Source organism: Carcharodon carcharias, chromosome 9 (genome assembly GCF_017639515.1).
Source record: "Carcharodon carcharias isolate sCarCar2 chromosome 9, sCarCar2.pri, whole genome shotgun sequence".
NCBI classification, from domain to species: Eukaryota; Metazoa; Chordata; class Chondrichthyes; order Lamniformes; family Lamnidae; genus Carcharodon; species Carcharodon carcharias.
The window spans coordinates 123,420,764-123,439,616 of record NC_054475.1 but is presented as its reverse complement, the minus strand read 5'-3'; the positions used below and the strand labels follow the sequence as shown (position 1 = coordinate 123,439,616).

Below are 18,853 nucleotides of genomic sequence, written 5' to 3'. Positions count from 1 at the left end.
ATGTCATTAGTATCCAGAAATCTATCGAATTCTGTCTTGAACATGCTCAAGGATTGAGCTTCCATAGTCCTCTGGAGTAGGGAATTCCAAAGATTCACCACCCTCTGAATGAAGAAATTCTTCCTCATCTCAGTCTTAAGTGGCCTGTCCCTTATTCTGAGACTGTGTCCCCTGGTTCTAGACTCACCAGTCAGGGGATACATCCTATCCACATCTACTCTGTCATACCCTGTAAGAATTTTCTAAGTTTCAATGACATCACCTCTCATTCTTCGAAACTCTTGAGAGTACAGGCCCAGTTTCCTCAATCTTTTCTCATAAGACAATCCTGCCAGGGATCAGTCTGGTGAAACTCCATTGCGCTCTCTCCAAAACAAGTACATCCTTGCTTAGATAAAGAGATTAAAACTGTACACAATACTCCAGGTGTGGGCTCACCAAGGCTCTATACAATTTCAGCAAGATGTCTTTACTCCTGTACTCAAATCCCCTTGCGATGAAGGCCAACATACCATTTGCCTTCCTAATTGCTTGCTGCACCTGCATGCTAACTTTTAGTGACTCATGAACAAGGACACCCAGGTCCCTTTAGACATCAACACTTCCCAACATCTCACCATTTAAGAAATGCTCTGCCTTTCTGTTTTTTTCTACCAAAGAGGATAACTTAACACTTATTCACATTATACTCCATCTGCCATGTTCTTGCCCATTCACTTAGCCTGTCCAAATCCCCTTGAAGCCTCCTTGTATCCTCCACAACTCACATTCACACCTAGTCTTGTGTCATCAGCAAATTTCAAAATATTACTTTTGGTCCCCAAGTCCACACTAATTATATAGATTGTGAACAGCTGTGGTCCAAGCACTGATTCTTGAAATACCCCACTAGCAACAGCCTGACCCATTTATTCCTACTATCTGTTTTCTGTCTATTAACCAACTCTCAATCCATAGCAGTATATTACCCCAATCCCATGTATTCTAATTTTGTTTACTAACCTCCTGCGTGGAACCTTATTGAAAGTCTTCAGAGAATCCAAATACACTACATCCAATGGTTCCCATTATTTAGGCTTTAAGTAACTTCTTCAAAAATCTCCAAAAGGTTTGTCAAACTTAATTTCTCTTTCATAAATCCATGCTATCTCTGCCCAACAATATCATTATTTTCTTCTATGCGTCTAGTTATCATATTCTTTATAATATATTCTAACATTTTCCCTATTAGTGATGTCAAACTAACAGGTCAGTAACTCTCAGTTTTCTCTCTCCCTCCCTTCTTAAATAGTGAGTTTACATTTGCTAATTTCCAGTCTGCAGGAACATTTCCAGAATCTATAGATTTTGAAAGATAGCCACCAATGCATCCATTATCTCTATAGCCACTTCCTTCAATACTCTATGATGTAACTCATCTGATCCAAGGGATTTCTCAACCTTCGATCCAATTAATTTTTCGAGTACTACCTCTTTATTAATACTAATTTATTTCAGTTCCTCATTTTTACAAGTCCCTTGGTCCCTCAGTATTTCTGGGAGATTTTCTGCATCTTCCTCTGCAAAGACAGACTCAAAGTAATTGTTTCGTTTCTCCACCATTTCCCTATTCCCCATTATAAATTCTCCCGTCTGCACTTGTAATGGATCCACATTTGTCCTTGCTAATCTTTTGCTTTTCACATACCTAAAGAAGCTTTTAAAGTCCACCATTATGTTTCTCACCAGCTTGTATTCATATTCTCTTTCCCCTTTCTTCATCAGTTTCTTGGTCCTCCTTTGCTGGATTCTAAATTGCTCCCAATCCTCAGGCTTATCACTTTTTCTGGCAACCTTATAAGCCACTTCCTTTGATCTAATGCAATCTTTAACTTCTTTTGTTAGTCCATGGCTGATTCACCTTTCCTGCTGGGTTTTTGTGTCTTAGAGAAATGTATTTATGTTCTGGACCATGTAATATTTCTTTAAATACTAGCCTTGCCTGTCTACCATCAAATCTTTTAATGCATTGTCCCAAACCACCATAGCTAACTTGCTGCTCATATCTTCATAATTGGCTGTGTTTGCTGCCAGTGCAGTGCATGCGCAGTTGTACTGATGTGACATCATTGTGAGCAATGGAGATCAGAACTCTACTCATTCCCCCAGCCTCAGTTTGATACTTATCCTCTCTATTTAGTTTCTGTTTTTTTAAGAAAAATTCAAACTCACAGCAATCCTAATAAGAATTGAAACTGACTTTTTTTTTAAATATAAAGTCTGATAGGCAGCAGCATCTTCAGGAGAGGAGGAAAAAAGGGAGAGAATTGAATAAGAATGTCTTGGCGGTAGAAAGAAAAAAAATTATTTGTTTTCTCTTATGATATATCTAAGGAAAACCTGTTGTGAAAATCTGCAGATGAATTACAGCATTGCTCCAAAACAACAAGACTGCTCTTGGCACTTCTTTTTTTAAATGGAATAGAACTTCAGGCAGTCCGACCTCCATATCAGCCTAAATAACAAATTATGTTTGCTGATCCTCATGGCATATCTCCTGGCTGTTTTGATGCAGCTCTTGTTTTCTTCAAGCATGTTCTTTTACCACGCCATAGCATGATGCCATAGCAAGCAAGGTTGACTCAGGGGACTCCTGCACTATCTGCCTGGTTCTCTTTAGCTGCATGGCAGTCACCCATTCCCTCTTTGCATGCACGCTCCTAATCTGCGGTGTAACCACCTCCCTAAACATGGGTATCCACGTAGTTTGCTGCCTCACGGATGCACCATAGTGACTCCAGCCGTCGCTTGAGTTCTGGAGCCCAGAGCTCAAGCTTTTGCAACTGGTGACTTCCTGCAAATGTGTTTATCTAAGATACAAGGTGCACCCATGACTTCCAACACACCACAGGAGGTACATTCCATTAGGCTGAACTGCCCTGCCATATGTTAACTTTACAAACTATTTATTATTAAGTAGAATAACCTACCAGTTACTCCAACAATTAGCTTCTTCCACTGCACTAATGTAAGAACCAGCTACAGGAGAGTAAAAAAGGTAGAAAAAGGAGCACCTCCTCCCCCCAGGACCAAATTTCCTCACTCACCAAATTCCTAGCTTCTCACTCAGTTCAAGCCACACTTTAATTTTTGAAAGGGGAGGTGAGGGTTGAATGTGTACACTATTAAGGTAAAGAACATCAGCACTAAGAAATATTTACATTTTTTGAATCAGACATCAGAACAACACATCAAGATCAAGAGCATAAGAACATTAAAAAATAGGAGCAGGAGCAGGCCATTCAACCCCTCAAGCCTGCCCTGCCATTAAATAAGATCATGGCTAATCTGCCCCAGGCCTCAATTCCTCTTTTGTGCCTGCTCCACACAGCCCTCAGCTCCCCGATATTTCAAAAATCTATCTACCTCCTCTTTAAATACTTTCAGTGATCTAGCCTCCACAATTCTCTGAGGTAGTGAATTCCAGACATTCACTGCCCTCTGAGAGAAGAAATTCCTTCACATCTCAGTTTTAAATGAGTGTCCCCTTATTCTGTAACTATGTCCCTTAATTCGAGATTCCCCCACTAGTGGAAACGTCTTCTCAACATCTACCCTGTCAAGCACCCTCAGAATCTTGTACATTTCAATAAGATCACTCCTCATTCTTCTAAATTCTAATGAATAAAGGCCTAACTTGTTTAGCTGTTCTTGATAAATCAACCCCTTCATCCCAGGAATCAGCCTAGTGAATCTCTTTTGAACTGTAGCAAATTTGTCAAACATGATTTTCCTTCCACAATACCATGTTAACTTTGTTTGATTGCGTTAAACTTTCTAAATGTCCTGCTAGTTCTTCCTTAATAATTGACAGATGTTAGGCTGACTGGCCTATAGTTTCATGCTTTTTGTATTCCTTCCTTTTTGAACAGGGGCGTCACATTAGTGGTTTTCCAATCTGCTGGGACCCTCCCAGAATCCAGCGAGTTCTGGAATATTTCAACCAATGCCTCCACTGCTAGTTTAACGCTAACTGGACTTGAAGTAAAGCCAACAATGTATCTAAACTCCAGCCTCAAACAATTTATCCACCTTCTTCCTTAAATATCAATCTATTTTTTTCTATTTCTGACTCAAGCCTTCTTAATGACTTCTGAATAAGATTAATAAAAGATCATTAGAAGCGAATTCTAAGAAATCCTGTGCTGTGGAAACATACCTCTCCAACTCCTAATAACAAGATTTAACCTGCCCAAGTTTGCTTTGCATCAGACCCTCGCAGCCATTTCAAATAGGAGATTCATCTGACCAGTCTGGGCCGCATCTTAATTTAAAACACCAAAGTGAAAGGATCATATGCTAGCCACTCTATCAGAAATGTCCACATAAAAAAAAGTGTAAAACAGTGCTATTGAGGTACCTTTTAGCCTACATTTTCAATTTTGGATTGACTTCTTCTCTCTGTTGTGCTAATGAAATACACTCTGAACCGTGCTCTGTAATCATTTTGCCATTTACTAAGGATAAAGCGTACTTGGTTTCACTCTTCTCACCTTCTCTCCTTGTACTGGACTGCAATTAACTCATATTATTCTGTATTTCAACAAGGTGAGTAGAAAACATTGGAATTAAGAAATAACATCTTACAAAGAAACTCTTTAGTGACGTAGTTACAAGGTTCATGTTTAAAAATATATAGATTTTCATTTTAAAAAACAATGAAGAGTAATATATGGGATTGAACAATTCTTAATATTTAAAGCAAATGTCATTTATGAAATCAAAATTAATGAAATTAATAAAATGAAGATGCACATGATGATTTATGTGGAAATCAGATCCATGACTATTTAGGTTATTCAAAGGCTGTCATTGTATGCCCTCTAGTGGACAAGCCCAAGTAAAGTAGGAAGGTCAAAGGAATAGCTGTTAAATTCAGCAGCAATAGTGACATACTCTGGCGCATGGAAATCTTTGTGTATGCAAGTTCTTATTGTGGGGTATAATCCCATGTTAGAACTTTCCTTCTGAGACCTGCTATGTGGTCAATGGTGGCAGTTTTCAACATTTTTTTGTGACACCGGAAGAAAGTTGAAGTTATTGGAAAATTATTGATTGGGGCTGGGGGAAGAGTTGTAGTCTGCAAGGGCTCTAAGTTCATCTGCCTGGGAATGGTGATATATTTCCAGTTCAGAATTGGAGAGTGGCTTGAACAGGAACTGCCAGGCAGTGGCGTTCCCATTTATTTGCTGCCCTTGTCCTAGATGGTATCATGTGGGGGGTTATCCAGTCATGACTGGATTGCAGACCTGGTAAAAGGATGGTTCATTTGCAAGCTCACCAGAAGGCGGGATGGCAGATGAGCTTTGTGGCAGGGAACTCACAGAGGACTTCATTACGATGGCATACAGGAAAACGCTAAATGGGCATGCACACTGTAATACTGAGTGCATGGATTGGCCTGCCAGACATCCTCCTGTCACTGTCAAGGAGTATGGAGGAGTCCGACTCCATGTATGCAGAAGGCATTGCACAGAGCTTGCTTTCTCCGTAGCCTCTGCTCCAGCTCCATCTCATACTACAGATCTTGAGGCACCATTACTGCTGCTGCCATACCTATTGCAGCCTTTGTGTGGACAGATCACCTACTCTTATGCCCTCCCTGTGAAGATGCAGCAACCCTAAATCCAGAAACTCACCATAACACCTCCAAAAGCACTTCAGGGTACATCCAGAGACTTTGTAATAGCAAAAGCACTTAAAACTTACCTTACCTGCAATTTAGGTGCAGGGCCCATATTGTGGCTTAGCAGTTGTTGTTTGAACAGTGATATGCAAATTTGTTGCCTGGACCTACATGCTCTAAATTAGATATCCTGGCATTGCATCAGCTGGTTGGGTTGTTTGATGTCAGCATAGTATTTCTTCACAGACTTCCAGCACACGCTTATAATATGTACATGGTATCCTTCCCAAGAGGGTGAGGCATATGGGCCATTCTGGAAGCAGCTGGCAGCACAGCATGCCCCAGTGAAACAGCGGTAGACTTTCCTAGCACTGGGGATACTGATGAAATTCTTACCCCAAGTATTTAAGGGGCCCTCAGCATAGAATCCTACAGGACAGAAGGTTTTGCTCATCTAAGAATGACCTATATTTACAAAGAACATTTTACACCCAGGATATCCCAAGTGCTTTACAGCCAATGAATTACTTTTGAAATGTAGTTAGTTATATATCAGAAATTCTGTCATCAAACTGCATACTGGAAGGTCCCATAAACACCAATGTAGGAATGATCAATCTGTTTTAGTGATGTTGGTTGAATGATAAACATTGGTCAGAACAATGGCAGAACCTCTTCTGTTCTTCTTTAAAATAACATCATGGAATCTTCTACGTTGCCCTAAGAGGACAGATGGCTTACCATCTCATCAGGTAGATGGCATTTCTGACAGTGCAGTACTCCCTCAGTACTGCACTTGAATGTCAGCCTAGATTGTACACACAAGTCTCTTGTGTTTCTTGAACCCACAACCTTCTAACTCAAAGGCAGTTAGGTGTGGCTCAAACCTGTTAACACTTCTATAACTATCTGGTGCTCACTCTATGAACCTAATATCTTCCAATTCCCCACACTAAGGATTTGAAAATGCCCAGCATTACCTTAGCCAGCAAAGTCCAAGGTCGACCAAAGCCAGTTGCAATCATCCTTCCAAATTTGTTCGGAAGCTCTGGGAATTCTGATGGCTATTTACTAATTCAGACCACCACTGACTCTGCACATGCTCTCGGCAGTGAGGAAGAGGCTGCAGGAAGATGGAGGCTGGCAGGGTTGGAGGATCCTTCGATCTCCTCACCTTCATCAAACAGCCTCAGACCATTGTCAGGGCCATCAGCTGGGAGCTGAACCACATGAAGCTGGAGGAAGGGACAAGCTCCAATAAGCAGGCCCATCTGGAAACCAAGTCGGTGGTCGGCTCTGGCTCAGTTGTGGCCGGTGGAGCAACAATGGGGGCAAATTGAGCCCAAGCTGGAGGAGAGGCTGTACTCGGTGCTGTGCTGCACCGTCTGCCTGGACATGCCCAAAGCTTTGGTCAATCAGAGAAGGTTGATGAACAAGTTTTGAAAAGCCCAGCAAGATGGTGCAGCACTGCAGCGACATGGGGTTTTACACCAAGCGATGTACCCACAGTGAATTTCCAAATGGACAATAACATTTGAATTGAATTGAATTTCAATTCAGAGAATCTTCTGTACAACTATATAATGAAGTGAATCATTAGTCATGGTTAAACTTGTCTTTCGAAATTATTTGCAAAAGTGAAATATACATCTATTGTGTGTTTTTCTGTAGACTAGATATAGCAACAATCAGAACATTGTGAAGAAAATCTGTATAACCCTTCCATCAATACTTCATGGATGACAAGGAACATCTTTGAGATGCAGTGTTCAATTCAGATATGGGAAACATCCGAGAAGAATGGTGCCCAGACAGTCTTCCAAACAGTGCGCAGCTGGCTGCCAAATAGTTCTACTGTACTCCTTCTCTTATTTTCAAGGCAGGCCCACTGAACTCAGCATCGACCAGATTCTCTGTTTTGATAAAAGGAACAGAATCTTCTGTTCTGAAGTTTAAGTTTAGTTACGAAGCGGAAGTCGGAGTGATTACCGCTGAGGGGGGGTGGGCAGGGGATGACTGACCACACACAATTTTGCGCTGGTCAACTCAGTACCTCTGCATCCATGCAGAGCATGCCGAATTTCATGGAAGTGGCAGGGAAGAAGTCAACGGCCCCAACTTTACCTCATGGTGTTGAAGGTCCAAGCGCCATATTTAAAAGGCAGCCGGACAGCCATTCACTCATTCCAGACCAAGAACTCTAGATTCTGCTGAGACCAGGTTGTCCCAGAAAAGAAAGCAATATGCGGCCCCAATGCTCAGCGAAGCCTTACTGGAGACTCTCCTCCAGGCTGCCCAAGGAATTCAGCCAGTGCTGTTTCCCTGGGATGGCAGCAGGAGCCACTCCTGTCTGACCATGGTGGCCTGGGTAGAGGTCGCAGTGGAGGTTAGTGCCCATTAGGGCCCAGTACAGAGACGCCCACTAGTGTTGCAAGAGGATGAATGATCTTTTCTGCTCCGCCAGGGTAAGTGCACCGTCTACTCACTGCAAACTGACACTCATAAGGACATCAGGCAGTCTAACTGTGAGGGATTTCCAAAAGGAACTCAATAAGGTGCCGCACAACAGGTTAATAGGCAAAATAAGGGCTCATAGACTTGGGGGTAATATATTACCACAGATAGAAGATTGGTTAATGTATAGAAAACAGAGAGTGGGCATAAACAGAGCTTTTTCAATTTGTCAGGCAGTGAATAGTGGAGTGCTGCAAGAATCAAAGCTGGGGCCTCAGCTATTTATACTCTACATTAATGGCTTATATGAAGAGACAGAGAGTAATGTATTTAAGTTTGCTGATGATACCAAACTAGGTGGAAAAACAAGCTGTGGAAGACACAGAGAGGCTGCAAAGAGATATAGATAGATTAGGGGAATCGGTAACAAGATGGCAGATGGAGCATAATATAGGAAAATGTGAAGTTATTCACCTTGGTCGTAAGAATAAAAAAGCAGAATTTTTTTAAAATGTGAGAAACTTGTAAGTGTTGATGTTTAAAGAAATTTGGGTGTAATGGTACAAGAAACACAAAATTAGCATGCAAATGCATAAGCAATAGGAAAGCAAATGGCATATTGGCCTTTATTGCAAGGGGCTTGAAGCACAAGAATAAAGAAGTCTTGCTTTAGTTGTACAGTGTTTTGGTGAGATAGCATCTGGAGGACTGTGTGCAGTTTTGCATTCCACATTTAAGAAAGGATATACTTGCATTTGAGGCAGTACAGTGAAATTGGTCCCTGTGATGTCTTATGGTGAGAGGCTGAGAAAATTGTGCTTATATTCTCTGGAGTTTAGAAGAATGAGAGACGACCTCATTGAAACCTACAAAATTCTGAAGGGGCTTGAGAGAGTGTATGCTGAGAGACTGTTTCCATTGGTCATAGAACATAAGCAACGGGGCCACAGTATTAGGACAAGGGGCCAATTATTTAAGAGTGAGAAGAGGAGAAATTTCTTCACTCAAAGGGTTGTGACTCTTTGGAATTCTCAACTCCAAGGGGCTGTGAATACTCCATAACTGAATACATTTAAGGCTGGGATAGACAGATTTTGGTCTCTCAGATAATTAAGGGATATAGGGAACGGGAGGGAAAATGGAGTTTGAAGCCCAAGATCAACCATGATCATATTGAATGGCACAGCAGGCTCGATGGGCTGTGTGGTCTACTACTGCTTCTGTTTCTTACGTTCTTATGAGTGCACAGGTATGTCAGTCAGGAATTTGGGTTGCAGCACTCACCAGCAAATGTGACATCTGCACTGAAAGTGTGCCAGCCACTTTATGTTCTCAATTTTCTATCAGTTGCAGGACATCCTGTTTCTTAATCACTTACCGGAGAAATCTCAGCAGCTGCCATAGGCATGCATGCTCCTGAACTGCTCATTTAATCATTGGGACCTCAATCAATCCTTCTGTCTTTCTGCAGGAGAAGAACGCCCACAGCAAGCAGGAGCGTACCCAGAATGGAGGTGAAATTCCGGTTATTCGAATCTTCACCCTGTATGAGGAGCAGACCACAGAGATAGCTGGGGAGGAACAGGATTGTGCCTGTGCTGAAGGTGAGATAGGACTCCCTCAAGAAGCCAGTGAGCTTGCCTCCAGTTTGCATTTATCAGCTGCAGGGCCATAGGCTGAGGCATTTGCACCCTACAGAGTGAGGCATTTAATTAGGGAGCCTGCTAAGTCAATCACTAAACATTTTTTTTTCTATTTCAGCAAGAAAATACGGAGGCCACCTACCCAGATCAGCCCCACCTCTGAGGAGAATGCCTCAGAAGCTTCAGAGAATGCATCGTCATGGTGTTCACCTGGACTCTCTGCCAGCCCAGATACAGCCACCTTGGTTGGTCCATGTTCTGGAGTTGCTTGGAGTCACAATCTGTTGAGCACATCACTGACACGGATCCATAGCCGGCAGCTGAAGTGACAGCTGGGATCTCTGACACTTGGAGGAATGCTAGAGATCAGGCCCCTGCTCAGCCCCATACAGATGGCAAGCCTCTGGACTTGGTCCTAAGAGACATGTTGGAGATTCAGAGACAGGCAGGGAACAACAGGCAGAGTGGCCAGAGGCCAGAAACAGACTGGATTGAAGGCTGGAGGAGTCCGCCCATGTTCTGTCTGATATCATGGCTCCAGCACGTGAGTGCTTGGCAGCCTCCGTGGAATGGGTGGCAGCTGTCTTGGAGACCCAGGTCCAGCAGAATGCATAATGGCTGCTGGATATGCGCTTGGATTTACACTTCATTGCTCGAGCCAAGGGCGCAGTGCAGCAGTGGTTAGGCAAGAAGGGGACAGGGCACCTTGACCTCCCTCCAGGTGCCCCTTCCCTTCAAGGAGTCAGGGAGGTGCCATCAGGCACCCACAGCGAGAAGCAGCACCAGACAGGCATCCCAGGCACTTCATCCCAGGACACTCCAAGGGTACCCTGCCACTCCACTTCCCCTGTGCCAATGACCTCATCACATTCAGCAGGTCAAGCTGAGGAGGGTGCATCTGCACCTGAGCAGGAGAGTCTTAGTAGTCTGAGGCCCTCTAGGCCTCAGGTCACCAGAGGATGCCTGCCAAAGTCATCACAGTCAACAGGAAACATTGGTCAGCAGGCTGCCTCAACCTCAGCTGTGGAAGTCGGGGCTGCACCTAAATGTAATGGTAGGCAAAAAATGGTTAAGAAATATTGAAGCATACAGATGACACAGCTGTACAACCATGGTTTTAGCACTTGAAAATATATGTTCACTTGCACTGCTTGGAAGTTTCTTGCTGCTAGTTGCTTCAATGGTCACAGGCATTTAGGGTCTGGAATATGGGCTCCCATCAGAGTCTGATAATGAACTCCTGTAGATTCACTTCTCTCATGTTATCAACATTGCGCATACTCAATGATCCCACATGTGCATGATTAGTTGTGAGTGTGCTGCCTGGCCATGCATCATGCAAGCCATTACTTGTAGTTCTGACCTCTGAAAATGTGTTCAGTGAGGTCATTGCATCTCCTGCTGCTGTTGCCCTGATGTGAGATCTGGGTGGAAGCCATGAGTACTCAAGAGGAGTTAAATCTGCTACACAAGTGGCAAGAAATATTGCAGATGCAGTTACAGGGCTGAGAGAGTGAAGCTCTACATTGTCTTCTGATCAGTAGAAAACCAGAGGCTGCCATACAGGTCTGGAGAAAGTTGTGATGGGCACATCCAATTGTTGATGGCTTTCCTTGGTGATTTGTCATTTTGAACTAAATGCAGGTGAAGGCTGCAAGTAAGGGGGCAATGGGCAAATTAGCCTTCACTGCAAGAGAGATTTGAGTGTAGGATTTATGAGATATGTGTGCATTTGACTGAAACCTTTGTTAGACCTCTCATGGAGATTTCTTTGGCCTATTTGTCTCCTTGTCAAGGATGGCAGCAGACCTCGAATAAATGGATTGCAACCAAAGTGCATTGGGCATCATTGAAGGACCAGGGTTTTGGTGCATGAGGTGAGAAAGAGTAAAATGAACCTCTGTGCTGGACCATGCCAAGGACTGTGGGACTATCCATGTAAAGCATCACCAGCTCTAACAGGCTGCTGCAGGGTACATGCAAGAAATAAGTTTACCTTGGCTGGAATGGTTAAAGTTGAGAAAGTTCATTTGGAAAACCATTCGTTTACCTTTACCAGCTGAAACACAGTCTCGCACAAATGCTAAGGCCATCTAGGATTGAGACTTTAGGAGTCTCTGCAATTGGAGGGTCCGGAGTGGTGGCACCTCAGCAACCCATAGTGTACGTGAGGTACTCTCAGTGAGTGGACTCCAAACTTACCTTGAAACTTCATGGCATGATAAAGGTGTCAAGAGATATGGGTTTAACATGAGCGAGTGGCGATTGGGGGCAGGGTTAGGAACATGATCTTCTCTGATCAACCTGCAAGGAGGAGCGGCCATGACGAGAGGCCAAATGGTGTTCTTATGCTGCTCCTCTCTGTAGACCCATCTATCTGATTCTGCCTGAAAGAACTTTCTGCCAGGTTGGCCCCCGCTTTGGGAGCAGGTGTAAGGTTGACATGAGTGCATCCCTGCTGGGGTGATGGAGAATTTTAGCTATGAGGAAAGATTGGATAGGCTGGGATTGTTTTTGGAGCAGAGATGGTTGAAAGGAGATTCAATTATGATGTACAAAACTGAGAAGCCTAGATAAATTGGGTAGGAAGAATGTACTTCTGTTCGAAAAAGGTCAAAACCCAGGGGGGTATAGATTTAAAGTAATTAATAGACGGATTAAAGAGGAGTTGAAGAGTATTTTTTTCACCCAGAGGGTAGCGCGAGCTGGAACTTGCTGCCTGAAAGGGCGGTAAAGGCAGAAATCCTCACTATTTAAAAAAAATACTTGGATATGCACGAGGTGCCATAACTTACAGGGCCACAGATCAAGAGCTGGAAGGTGGGGCTAGGCTAGCTAACTCTTTTCCGACTGACATGGGCATGTTGGGTTAAATGACCTCCTTCTGTGCTGTAAATTTTTGTATGGCTCTATGCTTTATGCTTTTAAATATGGCAGTAATGTACCAAGGACAGCACTGAGATGAATGACCAGGTAATCAGTTTTTGGCAGTATTGGTTAAGGAAGAAATGCTGACCAGGACAACAGATTTTTAACACTGCCAAAAGATCTTGATCATCTACCTGAACTACTTGAAAGACAGATGGAGAAGCCTTGGTTTAACACCTCATCCAAAGTGAATTCAGGCAGTCATTAAAAAGTAAAAACAGATAAAATTGAGAAAGTTAATTTGGAAAACCATTAGGCATGATTTGTACAAATCATTCTTGTTTGTCTTTTATTTATGTAGGGAGGAGCTAAGTTTTTATTTAATTTTTGTTTTTGCAAAGTTCCTATATGGAGATAAAGTTATATGTAGGTTTGCATTGTTGGTCAGAAATTGTCCTTAGACACAATGTGTTGCAGCAGAAGAGATCAGAATTGCCTTTTGGAGAGAAACCACTATAGATGTAATGCAAAATGAGCAAGAGCATTCACTAGGGGTGAATAGAAAGCAATACACAAAACAACAGTTATGGAGTTGCCATCATATAATTCATGAGGGCATTGTTAGCAAGTCATCTCTTTCATGGGTGACACATCCACCACCTAAGTAACCTGTCCTCCATGGCGAGTTTCTTGGAAGGCATAGAGACATGCTGGCAATTGGGTTTCATATTAACTAGGGATTTTGTTCCAAGCTTCTTTCTGGTAAAATATCTACTAATGTCAATCTTCTGTGCTTGTCCACCAGGTTGCCAATCAAATATTTAGGCAGAAGAGCTGTACTTCTCTCACAAAAAGATGGTGCAGAGGTTAAAATATAGAAAATAAGCACTCAAAATACAATAATAATTAAGTAAAGCAATGCAGTAAACATTTATACTTTTTCCTTCAAATAATGAATATTCCAGCTGTAACATTTTGAGGTTTTACTTCTATGGAAGGGGTTTTATTTTTATATTTTTGATCTCAAGTCTGCTTCAGCATGCAAAGTGTTAACTCCCAGAAATATGAATATCACTTACATTGTTAATTGGAGGTGGTTTCCAAAATGGGGTACCAGAGAGTTTAGCTACATATGACTGTTTAATTTTGGATATTCCGTTTAACTCAGTGCAGAAAATTAGATGCTATTCTACCTGTTTTTTTAATGTCAAAGTACAATAGATGATAATGTTAGCTTTGAAAAATGGAGGACATTAAGAGCTGGTTTGAAGTATCTCCAACCATTATGATAGAATGGTTTTCAGTCATTATATCCAACAAAGGATTCAGCTGAACAGACATACAGATACTCCAAGTTTCCACATCAATGGGACAGGTTTACATGCACTATGGTAACTATGATTGCTTCCTTAGTGAACTAATCCTCAACAACAGAGTTGAGAGGCAACTCATAAGACAGTAGTAAAGTTCTCTCTTTCTCTTTCATGAGACTCTGAAGTGTGATACACAGAGATGTCACCTTTTTCCAGCGAGGTTGTCAGCCAGAGATATGCACAGACTCTAGAATGTTGTTCGAATTCATACTCTTTCTAACCTAAAATTAATACCAGTTTGCAGACAATTAACCTAGAAACTTAGCAACCCTAATTTTAGTTGAAGTCAAGGATGTTCAGTGACTCAGCATATGTTGTAATGATAGTTATTATTGTAATGTAATGGGTTAATAGAATAGTTATGCTAATGAGTGATGTAGATGATGATGTGTCAGTGACATCAGCAGAATGTGCTAGACTCTCTCTAGAGAGAGAGAGGATGGAACACACTATGCAGGAGAGATGTATATACCTACTCTGTAACCTGTTTGTATATAGTGTTAATAAACTAGTTTAAAGCAAGTACCAGAGTAAGGCTACAATCTGTCATGCATACCAGAAGCCAGGAACCACCTCAAGAATACATAGAACATGGTAGCAGTACAAAGCATGGCAGCAGTGGTGGCGACACCAATCTAGCCAGAGATTGGTGCCATCGATGGAACCATGGCGAGAGATGAAGAAAAACTTGGTCGCAGCTCGTACTTAAAACCCTAACAAAGAAGGAGGCAAACTGGAGAGAGGTAACAATGTCCTTACCTGGTGAGCAGTCACTGCCCCTAACCAGCACGTTTGACTGTCTTGAGGGCTTGCAGAGCCTTACTCTGGCCAAAAGTGGAAGTTATGGAAGAAGCACTTCCTCTGATATCAAGCAGCATCGGGCCTTCATGCTAAAGAGCAAAAGCATCAAGTCAGTTTGTTTCTTTATGCTGTAGGTCCAGTAGCAAACAACGTTCTCCTGAGGCAAGAGGCGGAGGAGCCTGCTGCAGACTTTAACACCATTCCCAAAGCCTTCATCATGTATTTTAGCCTGAAGCAAAATGTGGTGATAGTGCACGTGCAGTTTAACTGAAGGTCCCAAAGACCAGGAGGATCAGTGGAATTATTTCTCACCAACCTATATTGACTTGCGAATATGGGGCGCTGTAAGACAAACTCATCCGCAACCACATTGTCTTTAATGTATGTAATGAAAAGCTCGATGGCTTTCTACAGACCTAAGACGACCTCACTTTAGAATGATTTTCAGTCCACTGTGTAGTTTTACTTGGAGCTGGTGTACTTGGTCACCGCCTTTGTCCCTTCCGACATGGCGTGCTTGGCCAGTTCCCCGGGCAGCAACAGGCGCACAGCGGTCTGGATCTCCCGGGAGCTGATGGTGCTGTGCTTGTTGTAATGGGCCAGGCGGGAAGCCTCACCCGCAATGCGCTCGAAAATATCGCTCACGAACGAGTTCATGATGCTCATGGCCTTGGAGGAGATGCCGGTGTCTGGGTGAACCTGCTTTATCACTTTGTAGACGTAGATGGCATAACTCTCCTTCCTCGACTTTCGCCGCTTCTTGCCGCCCTTGGCTACCGGTTCTTTAAGGCTTTCTTGCCTCCCTTCTTGGAAGCTGGTTTCTTATCAACAACCATCGTCACTTTCAGACACAGAAATCACGACCTCACTTTAGATCAAACAGTTCAATCCACGAGGTAGGACAAACTCAGAGAAATTAAGCAGGCTATAATGCGTCACGATACCAAGGCTCTAGATGACTCCGTTAACTGGATAGACCTACGGGGAGCAGCCCCACCCACACAAAAGTCGGCCAAAATGGACAAAAGGATGGGAAACCCCACAGCAGCCATTTTGAAATGCTTACTTTTGGGTACAAAGAAACAACACTGACGCCAAGACTGCCCAGCAGGGGGCACGAAATGCTTCCAGTGCAGGAAGACTGGATATTTCAAGCATTTCTGCAACTATAGCAACTTTAATCAAGGTAGAAGACAAGAGAATATTTATGAGACACATTCCATCCAACAAATTGGAAATTAAGACTATTGGTCAGTTACAGTGCAAGTTAGAGGTTTTGACACCAACTCTAAAATTTATACTGGAGCTGGCATTAACATACTAGCAGGTGATCTAGACTGGCTTCAGCCAATACCCCATGATTAGGTTGTTCTAGGGTCTGGGAAAACTCAAAAGTGAGTATCACACCACTCAGCTCCCAGATACCAAACCCATCTGTTTATTTACCTCAAGGAATGTGCTGATCAGAAATGTCGAGTAACAACTGGACAAGATGCTGCGTCAAGGAATTCTCTCTCCTGTTACATTGCCTACCAAATGGTGCTCTGGGTTCATTACAGTCCATAAACCAGTGGCGACATCAGACTCTGTTGATCTGACACAGCTAAATAAAGCTGTCCAAAGGGAGATACCCCCAATGTCCTCAGTTGACAACAGTTTGGTGAAGTTGTCAAGAAGTGCCCTTTTTACAAAGCTGGATGCCAACAGTTAGTTTTGGCAGATTCCCTTTGACCAAGAATCAAGGTTGTTAACTACACTTATTACTCCCTTTGGTTGCTTCTGTTTCAATCGTCTTCCTTACAGCATATGCTCCGCACCAGAAATCTTTCAACACACTATGTCCAACATCCTCGAAGACAAAGAAGGCAGTATTTATCGCATGGATGATTTGCGCATCCATGGTGCTGCTAAGGAGGGACATGACCATAATGTTTGTGAGGTTTTAAAGGTGCTTTAAAGCCAGCCTCACCTTGAATGATAAATGTGAATTCGGTAAGACTACCGTTAGATTTTTAGGTCACATCGTTCACCAGCAAGGGATAACAGTAAATCCCCAAAAGTCCAAGGCAATTACAGAATTTTCACATCCAGTGATTTTCAGGCATGGTCAATCAGGTGGGGAAACTTATCCTACACCTGTCTGCCCCCAGTGAACCCCTAAGTGACCTGCTGAGGAAAGGTGAGCAGTGGCATTGGGGAGTCGAGCAGAAAGCCTTTCTCAAGATTAAGGAATTGCTAGTCTCTTCTGAAGCACTCGCACATTACGACCCAAAACAGCTAATGATAGTAGTGGCCGACACTTCAGTAACAGGGTTTGGGGTAATTCTACTGCAGACCCAGGAGGATGGCAGGAGAAAGCTAGTTTACTATGCTTCTCGATCGTTAACAGAAACTGAACAGCAATATGCAACAATTGAAAAGGAGACACTAGCTATTATATAAGCCTGTGAAAAATTCTCTGATTATTTAACGGCCTTGCAATTTAAGATAGAGACGGACCATAAACCTTTGCTCTCATTTCTAAACTCTAAGGAAATTTCTTAGATGCCACCAAGGATGTGGCGTTTCTGGCTAAGGCTCATATGATTTGACTGTACCACAGAGCACATGTCAGGCAAAAGTCAGAGTACAGCTGACATGCTGTCGAGAGTTACGGCTGACCAGGTCACAGAACATCATTGACACTTATCTCCAAGGTGGAAACATATTCCTCATCGATTACAGGCATCCTACCAGCCTCTGTAAGCAGACTCTGAGAGATCAGGAATGTCCAGTTGAAGGACAGAGTGCAGCCAGGTCCGAACATACTGCCACAAAGGTTGGCTAGAGTATGCCGCTAGCAACTGGGTGTTGAGAAAATACTACGAGCAGCAAAGACATCTCACAATTGTCGACAACCTCCTCATCTTTAATGAAGGGTTTGTAATCCCATGGCTGATGATAGAGGATATTCTCCATAAACTTCATGGTGGTCACTTGGGCATTGCTAAGTGAAGAGCTCAGGCACAAAGTTCAGTATGGGGGCCAGGAATTTCAAAATCTATCATATCATTCATTTCCATGTGCTAAATTTGCAACATTAACAGCCAAGAACCAATTGAATCATGGTTCTTTGCCATTCCCCTCCAAGTCCTGGCAAAGGCTTAGCAAGGATCTCCTCGACTTCTAATCATCGACTATTATTCTCACTGGGTGGAAATCAGCAGACTCCATACTACGATTGCAGAAGCAGTGGTAAAAGCTCTGAAATGCATCTGCTCTACCCAAGGCACCCCAGATTGAGGTAGTGTCGGACAATGGTCCACAGTTTGCGAATGACCATTTCTGTCTATTCACTGCAGAATATGGCTTCCACCATGTTACCAGTTCACCACACCATCCACGGGTGAATGGTGAAGCAGAGCATGGGGTCAAAACTATCAAAATGTCGATGAAGGAGAACAATGACATGGAGCTAGTGTTATGAATTCAATTTGTTATGTCTATGTGTGTTAAATTTGCAGTCTCCGGTCATTGTAATGTTTAAAGGTTCAGAATGTTCCAATGCTGTTACAGTGATTCCTGCCTAGTAACAAGGGTGGGACCCTCTGGGAGTATTTTGATAGGTTGCCCAGTTCAGTTCAGGGGTCAGTGAACAACTCTTCTTCAGGGAGTCAGTTTGAGGCAAGAATGCTAGCCAAGAATTGTCACAGACACAGGGATTCAAATAGGCCCTGTTAAGTAAATTAAAAGAAGGGAGCAAAGAAATAGCCTCCGAATTAATGAAAGAGCTGCAGTTAGCAGACGGACTCCATACTGTGGGCTGTTGGGGCAAAGGTACTCCTTTGGAGCAGTGGTATGCTGCTTGGCATGGCCATAGGTTTGAAAGTGTGCTTGTGAGCTAGGGTTGAGTCATTCAGAAATCCGGGGACAATCTTAGAAGGCAAGATTGAAACCCTGCGAGGTGGGCCATTGTTAAAGTTCCCTGAGTAGGAGAGATATTTGGAGAGAATTCCAAGGCAGGATCTTCAAAGGTGGAGATTGAAAACCCTCGTGAGAAAGATGAAGTT

The 18,853-nt window shown here is 42.9% G+C and overlaps 1 protein-coding gene across 1 annotated transcript; it reads right to left on the bottom strand.

Moving 5' to 3' along the window:
* Nucleotides 1-15,266: 15,266 nt before the first annotated feature.
* On the bottom strand, nt 15,267-16,725 carry LOC121282463 (late histone H2B.L4-like). The gene is made up of 2 exons (XM_041196167.1): nt 16,569-16,725; nt 15,267-15,625 (listed from the first exon to the last, which is right to left on the bottom strand). Exons 1-2 carry the CDS (start codon nt 16,723-16,725, stop codon nt 15,267-15,269), a joined length of 516 nt encoding a protein of 171 aa, XP_041052101.1.
* Nucleotides 16,726-18,853: the final 2,128 nt, after the last annotated feature.